The 22,675-nt window shown below is 43.2% G+C and overlaps 1 protein-coding gene across 6 annotated transcripts in view; it reads left to right on the top strand.

Annotated features, from left to right (window-relative positions):
* NTRK2 (neurotrophic receptor tyrosine kinase 2) overlaps positions 1–22,675 on the top strand; it is a 327,821-nt gene that overhangs the window by 170,286 nt on the left and 134,860 nt on the right. For 5 of the 6 annotated variants that reach the window (XM_064490120.1, XM_064490118.1, XM_064490117.1 and 2 more), the window contains one exon: positions 16,800–16,988. In XM_064490120.1, the coding sequence (XP_064346190.1) occupies positions 16,800–16,988 (189 nt within the window). Of the gene's footprint in view, positions 1–16,799; positions 16,989–20,824; positions 21,074–22,675 lie in introns of those variants that run through there. The other variant, XM_031447271.2, reaches the window with a different exon arrangement.

Below are 22,675 nucleotides of genomic sequence, written 5' to 3'. Positions count from 1 at the left end.
AGAACTTCCATTGAGGGGAGATGTTACAACGAGTAAGTAAATAATGAAAACTCAGAGTGAGGTGAGCTATGACAGGCAAAGAACAGCGTGCCTTGGAAATACAGAAAAGCGCAGTCAGGAATAATGAACGCTCCTACTGTCGTCCATTCTTGCTTTACAGCTCAGCCCTGCTATTCTTGCGGGCATCTCATGACCTGTTTTCAGATCTTTCTAGTTGAATCCAATCAGCATTGAGCTATTTGCTGAGTACTTACCATGTGGAAAGTTCCCTGCTTGACACTATTGTAACAGTTGTGAAGCTTATGGAGGAGAATGAGGAACTGAGTGAGAAGATTTCTGTTTAACTCATAGCACTGAAAAGTCTAATAGGAGCAGTAAGGTTACATAAATAATGAATACAGTGGAGAATGTGGTTCTTATAATAAGAGACAAACAAACCTGTGTGTCAGTGGAGGGTATTTCTGATTTGCGGAAAGAAGAAATACTCCGTGATGGAGTGACTTTTAAGGTGGATTTTGTTGATTAAAAGGAGGTTAATGGTCACAAATGGAGCTGGAAGGTTACATTTCAGGTGAAAAAAACAGCTGGTGCAGACATAAAATTTGGAAGCTCTTTATTTTTTTTTATTGAAGTACAGTCACTCACAGTGTGTCAGTTTCTGGTGTACAGCACAATGTATGCATATACGTACATGAATTCGTTTTCATGTGGAAGCTCTTTATATGCAGGGACTGTGATTACTTTATTCCATTCATTACATCACCAGCACTTTGTGTCTTGCATCTATCAGGTAGTCAAATGGCAGTTTTCCAGCAAATTAATGAATAAATAGGAAAATCAGGCATGTTCATGTAAGGAATGCAAACTAACAGTTTAACTGGAAACTGGGGTGTTTTAAGGCGAGTCATAAGTGATAAGCTGGAGCCAGGTCGAGGTTCTGAATGTCACTGAGGAGTTTCCTTACCCCTATGTTATATAAAACCAGAGTGTTTACGGAGGTCTCACAGATACACCAGTTCTCTTGATCCTAAAACAGCCCCTTCAGGTGGGCAAGGTGGTAATTATTGCTCCGAGGAAGGACTTACAGAGACCAAGTCACGGCAGGGTATCTGTTAGGAAGCAGGGGTTTCCAAGACTCGAACCCAAGACTTGGAGCCCAAATCTAGTTCCGATCCCTCTCTGTTCTTCTCTGTTCTGGGGCCAGAACAGCACTTTTCAGTGTTTGGGAGCAGCAGAAAGGATGATATCATTGCTGTTTCTAGCGAGATATGAGAAACTGAGAGAGAAATGGTCCGGTGACAAGAATGTTGGGATAACACGGGAGACTAAACTCCTATAGTGACAGTGAGCTTGGACAGGTTAGGGTTTCTTTTTAACAGAGATCAAGGGTTTGGGGGGTAATTTCCACCTCTGCTGGGCCATGGCTTAGGCCAGTGTTTCTCAGTCTAGGCACCACTGATGCTTTGGGATTTAAATTCTTTGTTGGGCGGCGCAGGGGGGCACTGTCCTGTGTATTGCTGGCTGTTTATCAGCACCCTGGCCTCTACCCAACACGTGTTCATACCATGTGCCCTCCACCTCACCCCTCCCATAGTGACAACCCCAGACGTCTCCAGACATTGCTGAACTTCCCCTGGGAGGCAAAATCATGCCCATTCGAGAACCACCGACCTAGCCAGTCAATTTTGATCAATTTCCAGAAAAGCAGTGAATTTTAAAGGGCACATTGGGCATTTAGTAGGAAAACACTAAGGAAAGCAATGCAGTTTCATCTTATGGATTTGGGTTTCTTGCACTGACAGCGGGGAACCAGTTCAAGTGATTCCAAGCAGGCAATGGATGGCCAATAGTCAAGTCATGTGACTGGCATTGCATTTTCAACAATGTGTTTTCATTTTGTTCTATTTACGGTCATTTTATTCACTTATTTTTATTCAGCACCCGGCTTTATAAGTGTATATAATCCTATTATGTTCTATTCCATCATGGGAGCTTCCTAATAGAGGAGCGCACAGTAATAAAATTAGAGAAACAGCTCTAGTGTCAGCCCCACACATTTTCCGACCCTGGCTGGATGCAGGAGTGCTGGCGGTGGGGCGCACGGGAGGGAGACGGCGGGTCCCTGGAAAGAAAGGCACAGGTGCTGAAGGATGACATGAAGCAGGTCATCACATCCCCAGATTGGAGAGAAGAATTTGAATACAAATGAGAATATCCTGCAATGAGAATCATGCCTGGGAATGCTGTGGTCCCCCTACTCTTTGCAGAATTCCATAATAGAAACACAAAAAAAATCCTACGTGGTGCTTCGCATGAGCTGCAGCAAACATTGGTTTAGAGGAACTGGAAAAAGAATTGGCTTGTTATAGATGTATATATGCACACATACGCCTGTAACTGCGACTACACAGCCGAAATTGCAAAGGCATTTCCAAATGCATGTCATGCGGCAGCAGTCCTTGTGCGAGAGGCAGGTCTGAGCAGGTCAGCCGAGGTCTCTGAGTCACTGTTTAGGTTTTCCATGGAAATGAACGCTTGGGGGAATTTGACATAAAGTGCTTGCCAAGACTCTATGTGTTTGTCACTCTCTTTGAGCTGGTCATATCTCTTCTCAGAGGACAAGAATCAGCCAATTTCCTTCCCAAAGACTTGCTCCGAGCACTGACCAACATTGCTTTGCGGAGAGGAGGGAGTTTGGGGCGAATCACAGGCCGTCTTTCCCTCAATGTTAAGATGGTTTTAGGGAAATTTGGTGTATGTGCAACCAGACATCACCTGCCTTCCCTGCAGGGAGCTGGTGACAGCTGAGAAAGAAAACGTTTATAGAGTGTTTTGAGCTCTCACTAGGGTGGTACCAAAGGAAGGCAAAGCTTTGATATGATGTCTGTCACTTCTGTCAACTATTAACAAGTAGGCAGAGGCTACCCCTGCCTTTCTCAAAGCTCCAAGCTCTAAACTAACTATTTGAAGGTCCAGGTTCCATTTTCTGTCCCCTCAGGGAAGAGTGTGAGCTCCTTAGTTAGAGAAAAAGCCTTCAGAATTTACAATAGATTTTTTTAAAAACCCAACACTTTGTACAGTTTAATTGTGAGTGACTAGGATGTAGACCAGATGAATTTTCTTTGAAATACCCTTACCTGTTCAATGAAAGAGGAAAGTAGTTGCAACATTTTTCCCCCTCAAAATTGAATTGGGGCATTTTGCCACATTCTGAGCAAGTCTAGCTCACCTATTCCCACTCGAAGCTTCTGAACTCTAAGTCCATAGGATTGAAAAATTACTTTTGTCTGATTTTATTTTAGTTTTTAATTGAAGTATAGTCAGTTACAATGTGATTTTATTTTTTCAAAGCTGCAATAGAAGCTGACCACTTTTCCCCAATTAAAGTAATAGTTAATCTCTAGTAAGTTTCCCAGCATCCAGCAAGTAATCAGTAAGTATACTGATTTTGAAAATGGCTTCTGCAGAGCCCAGGCCCTTTTCTCCAGATGAGGACAGAGTGACCCCAAAGCATCTGAATATTACTGAGCAGGAGGAAATCTAGGCCAGCTGACTGAGTGCTTTTCTTTAAATTGCACATGATCTCACATTTCCAAAATACCCATGCTCAGGAAAGCTGTATAAGGCCACGTGGCAACTTATTCTCAGTCCCATGTGCCTAGTGATTGGTGCTCTAGACTGCTCGAGCTTGAACGGGCCTCTGTGCCCTTTCTCAGCCTCTGTCTTCACTGAGGAGGAAGCAGAGCCTGTGAGCAGGGCAGCGACTCCCCCAAGGTCATGCAGTTCGTTGCTAACAGCATCTAAAGAGAATCCTCTCCTGGCATCTAGTCCCGAGTCCTTGTTCCACACTCCTGCCTGGAATGCTGGGTTCTGGGTATTGCTCACCTTTAAATACTGTCTACCACGAGGTTCATTGGAGGGTCACAAGTGAGTCAGGAAGGTTGTAAATATGCTTGCAAGACGGTGTTGTTTTATGTTGAGTGTATAGTTTGCATATCAGCATTTTCGTCAGACTCGCTGGACATCATATCGCTATTCTTTTTAAAATGGTTGTTCTTATTCAACGAGTATTTACTGAGGGTCTGTACTGGGCACTGGCATTGGTGGTGAGCTACATAGACAAGCAAATCCTGCTGGAGTCCCAGCAGAGCCTCTCAGCAACCACCATCCCCGCGTTTATCCCCAGGGTCCTGCTGCAAACACCCGTGACTCTGCCCCAGCGCTCTCTCTTAGCAGGAGCCCTCGGCCAATGACAAGTGCTTGTTGGGGGGTAAACGACCCAACTTCCTCATGTTTTGGATGGGAAATCTCCGAGGTGCATTCTATGCCCTCTCCTCTCTCCAGGTGCACCAGGAATTTGAACTCTAGTTGTGCGCAGGGTAACCCACTGCATAACACAGCCACTGTGGGCTTCCCTCCATCCCTCTGCCACCAGCTCACTCCCCCTCTAGTGTTCCTGGATCCCTTCCCAATAAACTGCCATTACTTGAACCCCTGTGTCAGCGTCTGTTTCAGGGATGGGGAGCCTCTTCTAAGTCACTGACTTCATGGAGCTCAAGTTCTAGTAAAGGATACAGATAAGAAATGATACCTGAAGTGAGTAAGGGCCTTTACTGGAACGTGCTGAGGGGGAGGAGATGATAGTGAGTGAGAGGGGTTGAGAGAGCCTGGGGTTAGACTGGTGAGAGCGGGGCCACTCTGGGATGTGGGAGTTAACCTGAGAAGGGGTGAGGCAGGAGAAGAGCCCGAGAAGAGGATTCTGGGAGGCGGCAAGGAAGTGTGCTGAGTGAGCAGGAACAGGCAGGAGACCACTGTGGCCATTTCCCGGGGGACGGAGGGGTGGGGGCGGGGGTGGGCTGGGGGAGGCACTTCACGGGGACTCTGGTGATCGTCAGAAGTTTACACTAGATGCAATGAGAAGCCTTTAAAGGATGTTAAGCAGGAGAATGCAATCATCTGACATATACTTGGAAATGGTTACTCTGGCAGCTCTGTGGGGAAGAGATTCCAGGGAGGCAAGAACGGGACCAGAGACGAGTTAGAAGTTTGCTGTAGAATTCTAGGCGAGATGTGACAGTCGGTTCTCAGCACCCAGATTCAACTGTTGATGGAAAATATAATTAAATAGAATTTAAATCCAGAGTACCTAGGCATTTATACCTTTGTGTCCTGAAACCATTCACCTTTATTTCAGTGGCTCTTAGCATTTTGCAGTGAAGTACCTTTGAAAAATCTAATGAAATCTGTGGATTTTCTCTCCAGAGAAATGGAAATACACGTGGAACACAATGTTGAATTTGTGATAGGGGACTGAGAGGTCATGGAGTCAGTTAATAACTATATATATTTATGTGTGTGTGTATGTGTATACATATATATTTTTCCCCTTTGCCTATGTGTTAGTTAGGATAGGCTCTCTACCATAGTAAATTAGTCCTGAAGTGGAAAATGATTCAAACACAGTAGTTTACTTCTTGCATATGGATGAAAGTTGGGCGTTAAATAGCTCAGCTCCATTGGTCCATTGGTGGAAGAACTCGGTTTCTACACTGTCTGTGTTCACAAAACAATACTGGGAGGACAAGCAGAGAATTTCTCTGCTATCTTCAAGTCCTAACTCCCAAGTTTGCCTTAAGCATTGTCTTCAGTCTTCATTCTGGACAAGTGGAAGGGGAAAGAGTGAGCACGGGGCACTGTACTTTCCTACATCTCGGTGGGCCGGCCTGGAAGTGGTACCCGTTGCTCTGCTCACCTTCCATTGGCTGGAAGCTAATAGCGTGGCCACAGCTCACCACAAAGAAGGCTGGGGAATGTAGTCTGGCTGTAGGCCCAGGTGAAAAGGGGGATATACAGACTTCAGAGAGCAGCTAGCAGTTCCAGCCACAATACACATAGTTTTTCTTTAAATTTGTCACATTGGAGGTGTTCAGTGTTACTTTTCTTAAGTACAGTGGACATGAGTTGTGCTGGAAGTTTGAGGGGAGGAAACAGATGTAGCCAACGAAGGCAGGTTAGGGAGAATCCGGGACCCTTTGAATCATGATTTCTAGAATGCGTTTAACTCAAAGCAAGCCCCCTTCCTGGTCTGTGGAGATGGGACTTATAGGAAGGTTGTGTCCTTAGACTAGATTAAGTTTAAATTGAAGTGGAAACTTGGCCCCAAACTACACTGTTCTGTGCCCTGAGGAACTGGAATTAATTTGAAGCAAACGATTACTCACTCCGATTATGTGTCAGTTGGAAAGAGAGACGATTACATTGTCAACAAAGAGATCCTTTGCACTCATTTCCTTTCCGCTGCAGTGACCATTCATCCTGCTTCTTTGTGTGAGGTAACAGGCAGTCGGATGCTCGACCAAGCTCTTCTGGGGTGTCCACTCTGGGCTCAACACTTTCCCTGCAGCAAGGCAGCGCTCAGCTCCTCTTCCGCGTGTCCTTCAGGGAGCGGGTATGCCCATAAGCTGGAGGTGAAGTGCATTTCTGTCAGTGAATCACAGTTTCCCATTTGCTTCCACTATCGCAGTATTAGAGATGCTTTTCTTGGGGGGTGGGGATGATGAGTCTTGCCTTAAAATACAAAGAAATTTCAGTTGAAAAGGCAGCAAATTTTTATTTCTTTAGAGTTAGAAGAGCTGCTTTTTCTTCTAACATACTAAAACAGTTTTTCTGAAACTTAAAAAAAAAAAATCCAGAAATGGCATTCTCTTGAGATCAGAGCCCTTCTAACAATCACATTTGGTGTTTGTATGATTCAGCACCACAGGGAAGATTAAATTTCCTCCACATTGCCTGTTTCTCACTCCTTCCTCTGATCCTCTCCCTTGCATCATAAATATTCCTTTTCAACCACCTAAATTTTAGCTATTTCCTTTGAGGGACATTTGAAAAGAAATCTTTATTGCTATTTATTTTATTTAATTTGAGTCCCAACTTAGAGTTGTTAATGTGTTAATGGGCTTTGTTTTTTTGTGTGTTTCTCTTCTTTGAGTGAGGAGGATTGAACTTTCTTCAATATGAGATGGACTTAACTGGTTAATTTCATAATTTAGAGTCTTTGTTGGTCTAGATTCCAAAAGAGGGGGTTCCCTTAAACTCACTGCAACTACATTTGCTTTTCAAGGAGCCCTTTATTTTGTGGTGAATAAAGTGTCTCTTATTAAATAGAAGATAAAAGATTGTTTGGCAGGACACTATTCCCAATGGATGAAACATCACAGGAAACTGAGAAATTGTTTCTTTTTGGCCTTATGGGAAAATTTTGCTGGTGAAATTTAGTATTGCAGTTTTGAGACTACTGCTGAAATCCATCAAGAAAAAGCTGTCCGGACAAGGAATGGCTTTCAGAGGGAAGAGGTACCAACTTGGCAGTGCTTTGCCTGGTCTGTTAAATTTTCCAGGAACTCTGGGGTATGGTCAAGAAGATTATATTCTCTCTCATGTAATAATTATATTACTGTTGAAAGGAATTTTGGACTATTTCAGTAATTTAGGAATAAGTTTGTCAAAAGTTAGCCTCAGCTAGATGCCCTTTTATTTGTGCCTATGAAAAAGGGTGTTCTATGTGCCCAAAGAAGAAATGTGTCCAAGGTGCAGCATCCTGCCTCTCTTCTCAGTTGAACTATGGGCTCTGGGTCAACGTGGGCAGATCCACTTTGGACACCAGACCTGTGTCCTGAGCTCCCAACCTGAAGCCTAAATACTGGGTGTTTCTCTCTTAGGTTTTCTCCACACAGTCGCCTTATTTGAGATTGGGGTCCCTTACCCATGCTGTGAGTCGAACCTCTAAGCCTATTATCCTTCCTTGGAGATGCTGTGAGAAGCACCACCATGTGTCTCACTGTCTAAACCCAAGAACTTCATTGTTCATTTCCCATATTCCCCTCAACGTGCGATCAGTCAAGTCCTTTTGATTCCACTAGATATGCCCAGCAGCCGCCCCTTCCTTGTCCCTGTCCCACCTCCCCATTGCCCAGTTCAGGCCACAGTTCTCTCAGGCTTTGACTTCTCTAGAAGCCCCCTGGACCAGTCTCTTGCCCTCAGTCTTTCTCTCGCAGTATCCTCTCTGCAGTCTGCAACCACTTTCTAAGATCAGTTTTGATCCTGTTCCTTCCTGGCCTGAGGTTGGTTGGTTGGTTGGTTTTCTGCAGTTTTCATGATAGAGTCCAAACTCTTGGCCTGACTCTTGCTTGTGTTTCCCAGTTTCTTTCCCCTTAGCTGTATCAGCCCCTTGACAAATGCACTCTAACCATAACTGGACTCTTCACAGTGGGAATGGCCCCCTCTGCTTTTCCCCATTCTTGGCTAATTTTCATCTATTGTCCGTAAGCCAGAGAACTCTCCCCTACCCCTCCCGCCACCTCCCAGATTCAGCCAGACACTCCTCCTTTGAGCTCCCACACACACTGGACGTACTTCTAGGAGAGCTGATCCTTGATTGTAAGCTCTTCCTCATCGAATCCTCTGCCATGCCTCCTGAATGAGTAAATGAGGAATGAATGACTACTTCTAGTGCTTCTCCACATATAAAATTAAACCCTAATTGTAATATTGTAAACTTTGGCTAATTTTGGCTAAATATTTTGGAGAATTGGAAAGGCAACTGTAAAGGAATGAAAAAACTGGATTTGGCATCAGAAGACTGAGCCCTGCTCAGTCATTACCAATTGTGGCCTTTGGTAAGCCTGTTGGCCTCTCTGAGTCTTGGTCCCTTGTTAAGAAACAGGGATATATTGCAGGATTTGGCTGAAGACTAAAGGAGAAGTGTCTGGGGTGGAGGAGGCACTTGGTGAATTCTGCTGTCTGCACAAGCATTATCTGCTGTATTCATATCCTTTTCATATCTGCAGCTCTCCTTACTGCACCCGTGCCAAACACCAGCCTCGGACACGTAGGGGCGAGTGATTTCACATGGCACGGATCAGAGGGGGTTATTTGCCAGGTCTCTGTTTGGTTAGGTGGAGACATACCAATGGCAGGATGGACATAGGGAATGGTTCGTCCTCAGCTTTCCCACTGGAAATACGCTGTTGGTGAAAAGTAAGACTTCATATAGTGGGGAAAACAATCAGATAACATGTGTTGAAAACCTTAAATGTATTTCCCCCTTTTGACCCAGTAATTCCATTTCTGGGATTTATCTTGAGGGAATGACTTCTGAAAATGGGAGTGAGAGAACCTAAGACATGTAAAGATGTTCATTGCAGCTGTGGTCATTATAGTGAGTGACGGACAATAATCTGAAACGCATAAGCAAGGAGGAGCCACTACAGCATTGCCCTTCAGTGGGCTCTCTCTAAGAAACATGATTTTGAAAAAGTACTCAAGTTAAAAAAGGAGTCCAGATATTCAATCCACGACTGAGCTAAAATTATGTAAATCAAACAAATATAAAAAAACAAGAAGTGACTGGTAGGAAAATGCACTCCATTTTGAAAGGGATTAGTCGTAACTAAAATCCACAGGCACAGCCCGGCCTCGCTAGACTGAGGACTCACTGTCTTCTGTGAAAACGAATCTTTATTTGGCATTGGGTAGAGGCCAGACCTTCATCCTGCCCTTTAAAACCTGGAAGAAAGCATTCAGAGGAATACCAATCAGAAGTGAAAGTCAGCTTGGAGCTGAAGTTGGAGCATACCAGGGAAGGAAAGACAAAATGTGCTTGAAAAAGATAGTAATCATGACAACAGCTTTGTAAGGCATTTCTGAGTGTGCAAAGATTTTTTAGATACGTTGTTTCATTTAAATTGACTCTTCTTTTATGTAGCTTTTTATCCTGCCTATAAAAAATGGCTACAGATCTAAGGAGCTGAGAAACACAGTTACTACTTATTTGGGCTCTATTCCCTTTTATTGGGCCTCTTATCCAGGGATTTCCCCGCTGTGCAGAATTCACTTTGAACCCAGAGAAAATTACCTAGAAGGAAACAGTGGGCCCAGGGAACAAATAGGCATTTCACCGTGGCTTTATTCACTGGGCAACCCCCAAACATTTGGCAGACCCTTCCTCACACGTGCCTCGTGGAGCCTTGTGTTTTAAGAGGCTCAGAGCTGCTGTGATCTGCCCACCATCACACGGCAAGTCAGTGATGGAATCAGAGTAGAATTGTGATCCCTTTTTTTTCTCTCTTGAGTCCCCATCCAGCCCAAGTGTCATGTTCCTTTTTTTGTACTGTTTGTCTTAGCTCCAGAAAAGATCTATTTTCTCTTATTATTTTCCCCTAGGTCTGCAATTCAGAACTGTGGTGCACTTGTCAAAGGCATTGTGTGTTTTCATCCCCTACAGCTTCCCCTTTCAATGAGTCGATACTTAGGGGGAAGAGAGAAAGTGAGAAGAAAAGAAATCTGCTCAGAGCCTTTACCCCTAGGTTTTGGCTATTTCTCTCGAAGACAGGCTCTCGCTGTCTCTTATCTGATTCCAACCTCCATGCTCTCAGGATGATAAATCTTTACACAAAAATCCAAGGGTTAGTTTCCAGGTGTTTGAGGGGAAGCTTTGGTCCCCAGTGGAACTTTTTGTGGGAGTTTGTTATTTCACGAGGGACAGTGCTGTATGCCTCTGGTTTACGCTTCTCTTTCGAAGTTTATTTTATGTTTTGTTGTGGTTTTCAGATTTCTCATGGTTTGGATTTGGGAAAGTAAAATCAAGACAAGGTGTTGGTAAGTAGTTACTCCTTCTTTGGATAAGTAATGAGTCGTTTAATTAGGATGAAACTGCCTTGACCTTCTTTATACTTTTTGGTCCTTGATTCTTTTTTTGTGTGTTCCCGATTTCTAATTTGCTGAAGAAAGAGGCCTCGAATTTTCCAGATAAGGCATTACTGTTGCTAATTAACTTCAGTAAATGGCTCTGTATTTTTGAAGCTGACTTGTTTTTATCCTGTGGAAAAGTGTTAACTGTCGTCCAGATCTAGCTGGTTGCTGCATTTTTAAGGTTAAGGAAATAAAATGCAACTACACTCCAACTCCATGTACAGCAAATAGCTGGCTGAATATTCAAGTCTGGACAAGTGTGGATCTTAACTTTCTTCCGCTGGCCAACATGTAGTAAATTTCTGAACTGGGAAATCAGCTGTTTTATGACCACTTCTCTTTCAAAGCAAGACTCTAATGTCCAGACGCTGTGATTTGTGCTTGATTGCATTCTATTCCTTTGCGTTCAGACTATGTGCTGACAATTGAAAAGCAGAGTGTGTAACTACCAAATGAGTGCAGATAATGCAGCTCATCACCAGGATTGAAATCAGGTGTGATCTCCTGGGACCTCCAATTTGTTCAGTATTTTCTATGGGTACAGAGACAATGAACAGGAATTGCTTAGAAGGCATGAAAAGACAGACTGTCTTTACATCTTTCATGTGTATTTCCAAGATCTGGCCCCATCTTGGACCATCTCGGGCATCTGTTGGTTAGTATTTGTTTTGGTAGCAAGGTTGGCTATAGGGAAAATTGTAAAATAGGGAAAGTGTACCAGTGTCACAGAGTCTCCTCGTTCCAAGCCATCCTCCCCATCTGTGTTCCTCTCATCTGTCTAAGGAAGCCTGTTTCCTTTCCCTTTTTGAGCCTAATATCATACTTTTCCTATTGGACAGCGTTCATCAGTGTCCGTCTAGTGATTCAAAATGTCACACAGGCTGAACCCAGAGGTAGCAGAGAAGGAGGAGAGTCGCTGTGACCCTGAACTGGCCCCAGGAATCCCCAGGCTCTTAACCAGGGAAGAGAAAGCGGAATGTGGCAAAGCTGAAACGCGAAGCTCCACCAGCTCAGGACTTGTCTGCTGCTCCCCGGCGGCAAACTTCAGAGACAGCTGATCACAGTCACTTTGCCACGACAGCAGAGAGCCTGTCCTGCCTGTGCAGTCTTGAAGGCGCCTGTTTTCAGGCTTGCTCTGTGCACGGCGTTGGTGGTGGAGTGGGGAGCTGAGTGCTGAAATCTTTGACATGGGATCTCTCCTCCATGGAACAGCAAATTGCTGCAACCTCTTTGCTGCTTTCCAGGTCCATTACTCTGCAGAGAGGTGTTTGTTTCTGGGAAGCTTCAATAAACAGGCATTGTCCTTTTAGGCCACAGTGGAGGGAATTCTTCTTCGGAATTATTTTTTCAGCTACAGTTCATCAAAAGTGCTGCTGCTTTAAAATGTAGGTTTCATTGTGATTCAGGTGTGGTGAGGGCAGCAGGTCAGGGGATGGCTGCTCCTGAAAAGGTAGTTTGTTACTCAGTTCCCAAGAGAAGAGGACCGGCCATGCCATGGTGGGACCGCAGTGTTGAGCGGAGCATGGGATTGATCAGGAGGCAGAAGGAGTGAGGGGAAAACATAGACAAGAGACTTTATTGCGGTTTCTGCAGAAGGGAATGGGCAAGGCAGGGGACGCAGGTCTGGGACTGGCTCTGGAGTGTAGGGACAGTCCCCGGTTGTCTGACCACTGGCTCTTGGGTGATGGGGCAGGTGCTCAGTGACTTGGAGTATGAGAACCTGATGTGGAATGTGGTGGGGGGTGCAGACTCTGGATTGGCCGATTTGTATCTGGAAGATACCCTCGTAGGCAGGCACTTTATCATCTCCAGGAACTGGCAGTCCCTCTTGTGTCATCAAGGCCCCTGATGTCGAAGCTTTAGATTACAGAAAATAAAAGACATGGTTAATACAACTATTCAAAAACAATAATCTGTCTCTCTCCTTGAAGGCGCTGTTCGTCTCAAGAGAAGGAAACTCCTTCTGCAGATGACCTCCATCAATTCTCATCAGGGAAAAAATGTCTCAGGCAGGCTTAGAAATGTCTGTAAAGTCATAAATGCAAAGATATGTTACTGAGCAGCTCTGGTAAAAGAAAAATGCCTCTCTGCACGTGAGACATGTTAAAATAAAAATGAGCTAAAAATGTTTCCAGGCACAGCTCCTATTTGTCATCTCAGTAATTAGAACTCTCTACCCCAGACTCAGCAAGCTGCACCTACCCAGCAATTTAAAACTTTTTATTAACATTATAAGACATTTTTGCAAGTCCTCGTATGAATTTCTTATTACACACTGTGATGTGCCCCTGACTCTTCTTCTGTCTGTCTTTTCGTGATGTCTCCTCCAGCACGTGCACAGACACACAGTGACACATCCCCTGATAGGCACAGACAGGCTGCTGTCAAATTATATAGACATTCATCGTCCCCCCTGAGAGCTTCTCCCCCTCCCCGACTTTGCTGTGCGCCATTAGATCAAAATGTTCAGAGAAAAATGGCTGGCCCCCTGCGACCTCGCCAGCCACATCAATCTTCCAGGACCTGGACCATCAGTAGTGAAGAAAACAGCGCTTCAATTAACATTCCACTTGATAAATTGTTGAGATTTACATGTCGCTCAGATTTGTCAACAGTGCCCTTCTGGCAAAGTGAAAATAGCTTTTGAATATTACCTCTGGTGCTTTATACCGCTTCTGTGCTTCAAAATTTTCCCCCAGACAGAGAGCCCATTCCCTTGGGATCTGTTACCTCGGAGATGGGGGTTTGACTCAGCAAGGCCAGAGGAAGGAAAGAGTGTCCTTTGGTGACGGAGGGGAAGCAGAGAGTAAGCCCCTTGGTTGAACTCTTTAAGTAAGTCTCCGCTATGCACATGGCAGATGCTTTAAGGCCTGAATTCCTGGAGGAATGTCAACATTGTCTTCTGAGTATCCGCCTCCTCCAAAATGATTGACTGCTCCAGGAATTTTGATACCCTGTGCTGGGCCAAAAGGGAATCAGAGACAAAGCCACTGGGATCAGTGTGTTTCTAACTGTTGCAAGGAATCCAGAAGTGAGTCCCGCTGGCCTTCTGACAGCATGTGGAGAGTTTGAACATGACAACACTTGCGTTTCTGGGGGTAAACGTGCAGCCTGGAGTCTGTTGAGAAATGCGTGGCCTTAACTGCACCCTTCCCGGCGAGCTCGGGTGGTAGCGTGCTTTGGTAACCTCCAAGGAGGGGACAGCTGCACCGGGACCAGAGCAGGGGAGCCCGTGGTGGGGAGGTTTTATTGACAAGATGTAGAAACCTTAGCATAACACATTTCCATTTTCCATTTCTGGGCTTAAGCTCTGGGTGATCGAGGCCTGTCAGGAAGCAAATCATACAACAGGGCTGGTTAAGGATCTTAGAAAGAACTTGTCTCTTGGCAGAACTTCCACTGTTTACTAACACTGGTGATCTAGGCTCAAGACGAACACAACTGGTGAGCTTGCCTTGGCTTTGAATGTTCTGTGGCTTCTCAGTTGGCTGTGTGAGAACTTGCTCGCAGAATGCAGCCAGCGTGCATCCTTAAAGCAACTTAAATACACATCCCCTTGAGAGAACGCTTTTAAAAATTACCTGTGATAGCAGTTGGCTGCCTCCTGCATAGTTGAAGATTCGGCTAGCTGGGGAATGTCCAATTGTTATCCCTACAAACTGTGATAATCCTCATGTAGAGGGGAGGTTGGGGGGTGGATTAGTGTGATATGTCAGAGGGGATTCAAAAGTGTATGATGCAAGAATTTGTGTTTTTAGAATTGCCATGCTTCTTATGGAAAGAGCCAAGTGTGAGGGAAAAGGTAGAGACTGGATGGAGGTGCTGAAACCTACATCCCAGGGGCTGGATGAAAACACATGGCCTTGCTAAGGAAGTAGCAATTCAGACTTTATTTCTCTAGGACTCATTTGTCTTGGCTGCACATTCGATTTTGCCTTCTCATTGCCTTCCCTTTGCCTTTCTTCCATATCTTTTTCTTGCTATCTTCCTCTTGGCTAATTGTAGTAGCCCTGGGTGGTGGTTGCCTTTTGTGGGACCCTGCACCTACTCAGGACACTGCAGAAACATGTGTAATATATATCTAGGGGGCTTTGTCTGCTTTTCATGTAGGACGTGTCTATCAAGAGCCACTGAGATCTTTTTTTTTTTTTTAAATTAAAGTATAGTTGATTTACAATGTTGTGTTAGTTTCTGGTGTACAGCATAGTGATCAGATATGTATATATATTCTATATATATATTATATATATATATATTCTTTTTCTTTATCTGTTAGAACCTTGTGGTTTTTCTATTTTAAATATAGTAGTTTGTATCTTTTAATCCCAAACTTCTAATTTATCCCCTGCTCCCTTCCCCTTTGGTAACCATAAGTTGGTTTTCTATGTCTGTGAGTCTCTTTCTGTTTTGTAAATAAGTTCATTTGTATCATTTTTTTTTTTTTAGATTTCACATATAAGCAATATCCTATGATAATTTTTCTTTCCATGTTTGACTTATTTCACTTAGTATGATAATTGCCAGGTCCACTCAGGTTGCTGCAAATGGCATTATTTCATTCTTTTTTATGGCTGAGTAGTATTCTGTACACCATGTCTTCTTTATCCAGTCATCTGATGCTGGACATTTAGGTTGCTTCCATGTCTTGAAGAGCCACTGAGATCTTAATTGTTTTGAAGTTTTCAGTGAATGTAGACCTTTATTTTTGTGAATGTTTATAATCTTTGCAAACAGTATGGGTTTAGCAGCCAATGGACAAAATGTTTAGATAAGACACAGTAGACTATATTTATAGGCATATACATTCTGAGACTCTGGACTAGAAAGTTTGTCTTGTATGAAAAATGTTTACAGTTATTGCTTTAGTGTAAAGATATGAATGCAATGATTCTACAAATAACAATTATGGCTAAAGGCAAAGCAGATAACTTTGCCATGGGATTGATCCATTATTTTTATTAAAGGATTTTGTAGGCAAAATTGGTGCAGCTGCTGATATAGAAAGTGAAACACAGTAACAGGACAGTCTAATGTGATTCTAGTCTTCAAGGTATAGATGTATTTAGTAATACCGAGTGGTAATTCATACTCATGAAGCACATTTTCATATCAGTAGTTTCATTTCAGTCTCATAAAGTAACTAGCAGACATTATTTTGTACATTTTACAAATATAAGTGAATATAAAGGTATAATAAAGGTAAGTGACTTGTCCAAAGAGTGGAGAAAGGATCAGATCTTTGAACTCCTGGAGCCTCATTCAGTACATTGTACAACAGGTGTCCTAGATTCGTGCTGGGAGTTTCAATGAAAGTGTCCTAAAGATGTTTGAAAAACAGAAAGCAAAACTGCATATTAAGTTACAGGAGAAGGAAGTAAAGAAATTAGAGCCCTCACACCTTGCTGATGGGGGTATAAAATATGTAGTGTAACCACCTTGGAAAATGGTTTGGCAGGTCCTCAAAATGTTAAACATAAAGCTGCTATTCAACCCAGCAGTCCCACCCAAGGGAATTAAAAACGTGTGTCCACACAAAAACTCGTATGGGACTGCTCAAAGCTGTGCTATTATTCATGGTAGCTAAAAATTTGAAACAACCCAAACGTCCATCAATTGATGAATGGTTCAACAAAACGCGGCATATCCATACAATGGGATATCATTTGGCTATAAAAAGGAAGAAAATAATGACACATGCTACAATGGGAATCAACCTTAAAAACGTCCTGCTAAGTGAAAGAAGCCTGTCCTGAAAGATCACATATCATACAATTCCATTTATATGAAATGCCCAGAATAGGTAAATCCATAGAGACAGAAGGTAAATTTGTGGATGCCTATAGTTGGAAGTGGGGAGAATGGGAGAGACTGCTAATTGGGATGATAAAAAAATGTCCTCAAATTAGAGTGTAGTGATGGTTTCACAACTCTTTGAATATGCTAAAAACCACCAAATTGTACACTTTAAATGGGTGAGTTTTATGTATGTGAATTACAGCTCAACAAAGGCATGGAAAATTACAGGAGGATGTGTATTTTTCCAACTCCAGGCCCAGCCTCGGTTATCAGCAATGATGATGACTCTGCCAGCCCGCTCCATCACATCTCCAATGGGAGTAACACCCCGTCGTCTTCAGAGGGCGGCCCTGATGCCGTCATTATTGGAATGACCAAGATTCCTGTTATTGAAAATCCCCAGTACTTTGGCATCACCAACAGTCAGCTCAAGCCAGACACATGTAAGTACATCTGTTTGTACTTATTGGCCCATTTGCTGCATAGCTGTATCAAGCAGCATGTTTATCACAGTCCCTGACAAGGATGATTGAGGGAAGAGTGCAGAGAAGCGTCTGAGGATTCTTGGGGCTTTAAGCCCATGGCATAGATCATTTAGTTTGTTGATTATGGAGTTCCCAGGGTGTGTCTCCTGCTGGGATTGGAACCATGGGCAGATACTGTCTTCTCCTGGGATTCGTTTTCCAAAACCATTTGTCAACATGAAGTTGGAATCAAGGCATGCTTATCTTGAAAAAGATAGAGACAAAAACCAGAAGTGTCATTAGAATGCACATACACCAGTTACAGAGAGCAAACGATTGGTGGGATTTAAATCTGGTTTATTGGAAGTCCTTAAAACATACACCAGTGGTAGTCAGGAATGCCCTGTATTGCACACAGGTGGTGTCAGTTCAGGTGGTTCTGTTTCCTTTGTTCAGTCCTAGTTCCCAGCAGGAGACTCGTGGTGATGTCACAGTAGAGAAGAGACATCACAACAGATGATGTGCCTGCTAAGTGTGCTGAGTTATATTTCTCAGAACCAGATTAACCCATTAGCCTCTGTTGGGCAGCTTGGAATTTTTCTCAGAGACACTGATCATTTCTCCTGAGCCATTGCTCAAATATAGAAAATAGAACACAGCATGAGGGACAACAAAAAATAAAACCATAGGTAGACAAACAGGCTTATGCCATGGGAGCTCCAGGCCTTCCCTCACACATGAATAAAGGGCCATGGGGGCTAGAATATCAGGTGGCCGAAGTCCCAGGGGCCCCCGGCACTGAGAAGTGGGTACCTTTTATCTATTTGCATGTTCTACCCCACCTTAAATGCTGTTCTCCTACCCTGCCTCTGGTAAGGTAGGACTATTTCAAGGTCCTGTTTGGGGGACTGACTTTTCACTGAGAACTCTCATGGCTCAAGGGGACTTAGCAGTGAGTATCTTTTCATATATAAAGAAACACCTGTAATTTCCTCCTATTCATTCACATTTATCCTGAGGTATGGATTAGAATTTAATCATGGGGAAAAACAGCGTTACAAACTTGTAATGTGTGAGACTGAACCCCATCATAGATTTCAGTTGAATAAGTAATATGGTAAGATAAATAGAATAGCATATGCGAAAAACATTGAGCTCCTTGAAAAAATAAAAGACATTATTTAAAATCAAGGTATTATTAATCCATAATTATCATTATGGTATGAACAAAACGTGTGGAAGCTTTGCTTGAAATGTGCATTCTTTGTTGAGATAAGTGTCCTGCAAAGGTCTTTGAGATGCCCTGCGTGCATAACAGTCAAATATTGAATAAAACAAAGCAAGATACAGTCATGAGACAATCTGTCATCACTTTGCTTGTTCTCTCTAGGAACAGAGTACTGTTCTCCCTAGGACAGAGTACCCCTGTCACCACCACCAGTACTAGGCTGTATGTACTTAGTTAACCTGAGGCTGCATTATAACTGAGGTTGAGTAAAATCAACCTGTACTCAAAAATTTGCTTTTCTTTGTCAATGGAGTAAAGGTAAAGCAGGATAATCAAGTAGGTAGCATTAGCCCAACAAGCCCAACGGGAGAAAATGAACCAATGAGCAAGAAAGCAAACCAGCAAACACATGAGATCCTGTAAAGTGGACTAGATGGCTTCTGAGTCTGGCTCTTAACTAGAAGTGCTCTTCCCTTAGAAATCCCACACGAAAATTCCCAAAGATCATTTCCTTAATCTAGAGTCCATGGAGGTTTTTGCAAAGGTTTTGGATTAGACATTTTGGTAATTTTGGAGGAGTCTTGGTTTGTGGCTCAGTCACTCTACACCAATCTATACCACTTCCACTTAGAAGGAATTGGAAGAGAGTTTAGGAAATCTGCAGCTCCCCCTCCGCTTCTGTCCTCTGGCAGGGGGCTCTAGGCCTCTGCTTGGCTGTTCCTTATAAAGTCTTGCTGGGCCCTTCACTCAGCTGTCCTTACTGGCTTAGTGTTCTCAGTCACTTAGCCAGAAGAGAGTCTTATACCAGAAGAAATTTTCTTTCTTCCAAGCACCAAGCCATATGCTCTTTCATGATTTTAAGAACACTTAAAATAGCACATCTTCCGTAAACCATTTTTCAAAGAAATGGGAATAAAGAAGCAATTTACTTCTGTCCTTCCCTTTACCCTTTCTTAAATGCCATTCTTTATCCCATAATTCTTCCCTGTGCCATCAGTGTATCTGTTGCCTTTTGTGAAGTCCTGAGGATGACCACTCTTGTGTATGTTTCTGTAGTCTTGATTAGATTAGATTGTAAGCTCCTAGAGAGCAGTTGCTAGACCTGCTGAACTGCTTCTGTATAGCATGGGACAGGATGTGCCTTTGATGTGGGCCAGATGCTGACCAGATATGGCTATAGGTTACTGAAATACTAATTACTAACAGATTTGTGACAAGTATAGATGGCCTTTTACATTGGTTCTATTCCTATTAAACTTGCCTGCAAAGAATTTGTTAGACGTTTTTGAACAATATATTAGCCAATTTAAATAGATTTAGTTAGCAACTTTAGCAGAAATAAGCCTTTAACAAAAAATCTTTTCTTTGATGATCTTAACTGTAGTCATTCAGAAATTAAAATATTTCAAAATGCATAGATCTGACATACAGAGGGATCTGCTGCTCTAGGCCCATGAAATTCTGGGAGCTTAGTTTTCAGTGGAGTTATTTCCATCAAATGTTTTTTCACAACTAACCTCTAAAGAACCTCTAAAGAACCTCTAAGGAAGGGCTCTTCCAAGAAGTTGGATAGGTCACATCTGAAAAACAAACTTAAGAGGCTCTCAGGAAAAATTTCGAACTTTTCCCAGGTGCTTAAAGCAAAATATTCCAGGGACCATACGCCACCAATCTCTGGACCCATCAGAGGCTTGCATCGCAAGCCAGCATATTTACTTCTCTTCCTAAAACTGCCTGCTACTCAACGATATTGGCTTTAGAATAGATGTGTGATCTTACAAGCAGTGGTCCCAGCGCATTTCACTGAATTGTAAGAATCTAATGTAGAAGGTGAAGTTCAATTCATTAAATATTTACTGATTACCCACAATATTCCTACAGTGCTAAGACTTGAAAATTCAGTGATAATGATGGCATGTTCCTTGCCCTTGGGGAGACTCATTGGGGAGGCCATTGGTTAAAGATATCATTATATAATCACAAGGCCCTATGATGGGTTAGCTTAAAGCAAGGATCCTAAAACCCAGTGACTTACAGGGATCAGGAAGTTCAGTATGAGAAACAGGCTGGATTAGAAAGATGACATGGTATCGTGAAGACCAGGATGGAACATGGACCTGTTATTACCAGATACTTCAGTTTTTCCAGAGAGAGCGGGCATTTTTTATTTTATGTGAATTCGCCAAGATTTAAAACATTGGGTGGGACCAACAAAATACATTGATCCTCAACCCACCAACTGTTTGTGACCTTAAAGATCAATTAATAGACACTTTATTTGACAGACAATGCTCAGAAGTGGCTGGTCCAAAGTGATACAGCCTCCCTACTCATAGCTTTGCTCTAAAGACAAAAACAACAAAGAAAAAACATGATCTAACCATATTTCTTTAAATGATGCATAAGATCATTTCAGTGAAGGATGACTATAAATGATATCCCCAGAAGAATTTTTTCACCCTCAGGAGCTGTGTGAGGTTTTCATTTACAAAATCCAGAGATGCTTTGCAGGATTTTAGAGCAATCTGATCAGGGCTGAATTGCTCCCGAGCACTTTCCAATAGCAAGTCTGTCTACTTTATTGCAGGGCCCAGAGGTTCCCCCAAGACCGCCTGATAATAATTTGGTATTTGGAGGCTCCTGTGTCACTGCAGGAACTAAAGGAGGCTAAATCCATGCCTGATGGAGGAGAAGAGTTCTATGGTTATCTGCAAATTCTGGCCAGACAACATCTTGACGTCACTCCTTAGCTTCCATAACCTAGCCAAGCAAGAAGTTGCCTTCCCAAGAGAAAGCAGTGTGCTCTAATGACTAAGCCCTCAAAGTGCTATGCCACTTTAACTATAGACCCATCTCCTCGATCAATCAGGATGGCAAGATGGAGCTGAGGAGCTCAGCAACATCAAGGCTGGAGTTGGTCTTTAATTCAACTAGTCTGTGTAGACGTGTCTGAAAACCACGTCATCTGACTGAACGGGGTGGTTTCCCAGTAGGATTTACCAACTCGGCTCAAGGGCAGCTGTGCTGCGATCTTCTCCTTGACTGCTGAGAACATTTTTGACAGGGTACAAAGGAAACACACCTTCTGAGCTGGAAAGAAAAGAAAGAAAGAAAGAAAAAAATGCCACTCTAACCAGCAAAACCCCCGAATCGTCAATCTTGAGTTCTCTTGAAGAGTGGGAATGCGTTATAGCTTCCCCTGCAGGGAAAGCAAATGCCATAGACTTATTCTCATCCCCCAAATTGTGTCTTTCCTAGAGCAGCCTTGTAAATTAGTTAGGGTCCTAGGCTCAGGGCCGAAATCAAAGGAGAATTGTTTCTAAATATGTATTGTATGTGTTTGTTCTTGCATAGCATGCCCTCTGTCTGTACCTAGGGCTAGTACCTTCCTGTGGCAGATGCAGATAAAGAATTCTGACTTTTCCCCCATTTTGATTCCATTTCCGGTGAAATGGATATTAATCGATTTCCTGCCAAGTGCACCATACTTCTCTGGATATTAGAGTTCACGTGTGTGTGTTTATGTGCGTGTGTGTGCGTTTTCCTATTGGTTACTTGCTTATTAGGCAACTGTATAGATAAGCACAGATTCATAGACCAGCTAAGAGTAAGGGAATAAAATGTAACGAAGGGAGGGAGTGTTTTAACAGTAGTTGAAATGAACACACGGGACATCGCTCTTGCTCTCCTGAACTGCCATACCCGTACTGTCATTGGGTTACCAACCAGGGGAGGGAGGGGAGGCAGTGTTTTTCGCAGAACTGCAGAGGTTTTGAGCATATTGGCAGCATGACTTTGCGTACACATGAGCAAAAACGCTGAATTATATCTGGGACCCCAGGAGCTCATTAGATCAAGGGATGAGGGCCTTGAGAGTTACTGGAAGTTATCTTCACACCTCAGTGCAGTCTGGGCCCGTGGTCCATTTTGATGGTCCATCTGATAGGATTTAAAAACAAGTAGAAACAATTGCTTTAGCGCTTTCCTATGTCCTTTGCCTACTAATTTTGTCTTTCAAAAGTATATTTTCTTCTAAATATTTAACTGGCCAAACAATAGCTGCTTTGGGAACTGTTTCTATCCCTTTGAAGGCCTTGGCCTGCACTTTAAAAATAACCTAAAAGTCTATCCTGCCCAGCATGAATGTTAGGGCTGAGAGAATGCAGTTATTTTAGGGTCCTTAGAAATTGCCTTGTTTATGGCGCAGTGGGCTCACAGCTTGTCCCCTGGGGGTCTTCATGGCACGTTGCTCAGACTCTGCAGGTTCCAGTCCAGTTCTCACTCCTGGTGCCGTAGTTCCCCATTGCTAGCTATAACCGCTTGGTCTTATGTTCTCCTTTCAACTCCAGAGGAGATGGCAGGGAGCTATCAAATAGTGCTTAAAAAAAGTGAGTTCCCTAGAAGAAAAGAAACCAACACATGCTGCATAATTGCACTG

The sequence above is a fragment of the Camelus dromedarius genome, chromosome 10 (genome assembly GCF_036321535.1).
Source record: "Camelus dromedarius isolate mCamDro1 chromosome 10, mCamDro1.pat, whole genome shotgun sequence".
Taxonomy (NCBI): domain Eukaryota; kingdom Metazoa; phylum Chordata; class Mammalia; order Artiodactyla; family Camelidae; genus Camelus; species Camelus dromedarius.
Note: the sequence above shows the minus strand (reverse complement) of the source record. Positions and strands in the feature narration are given on the sequence as shown.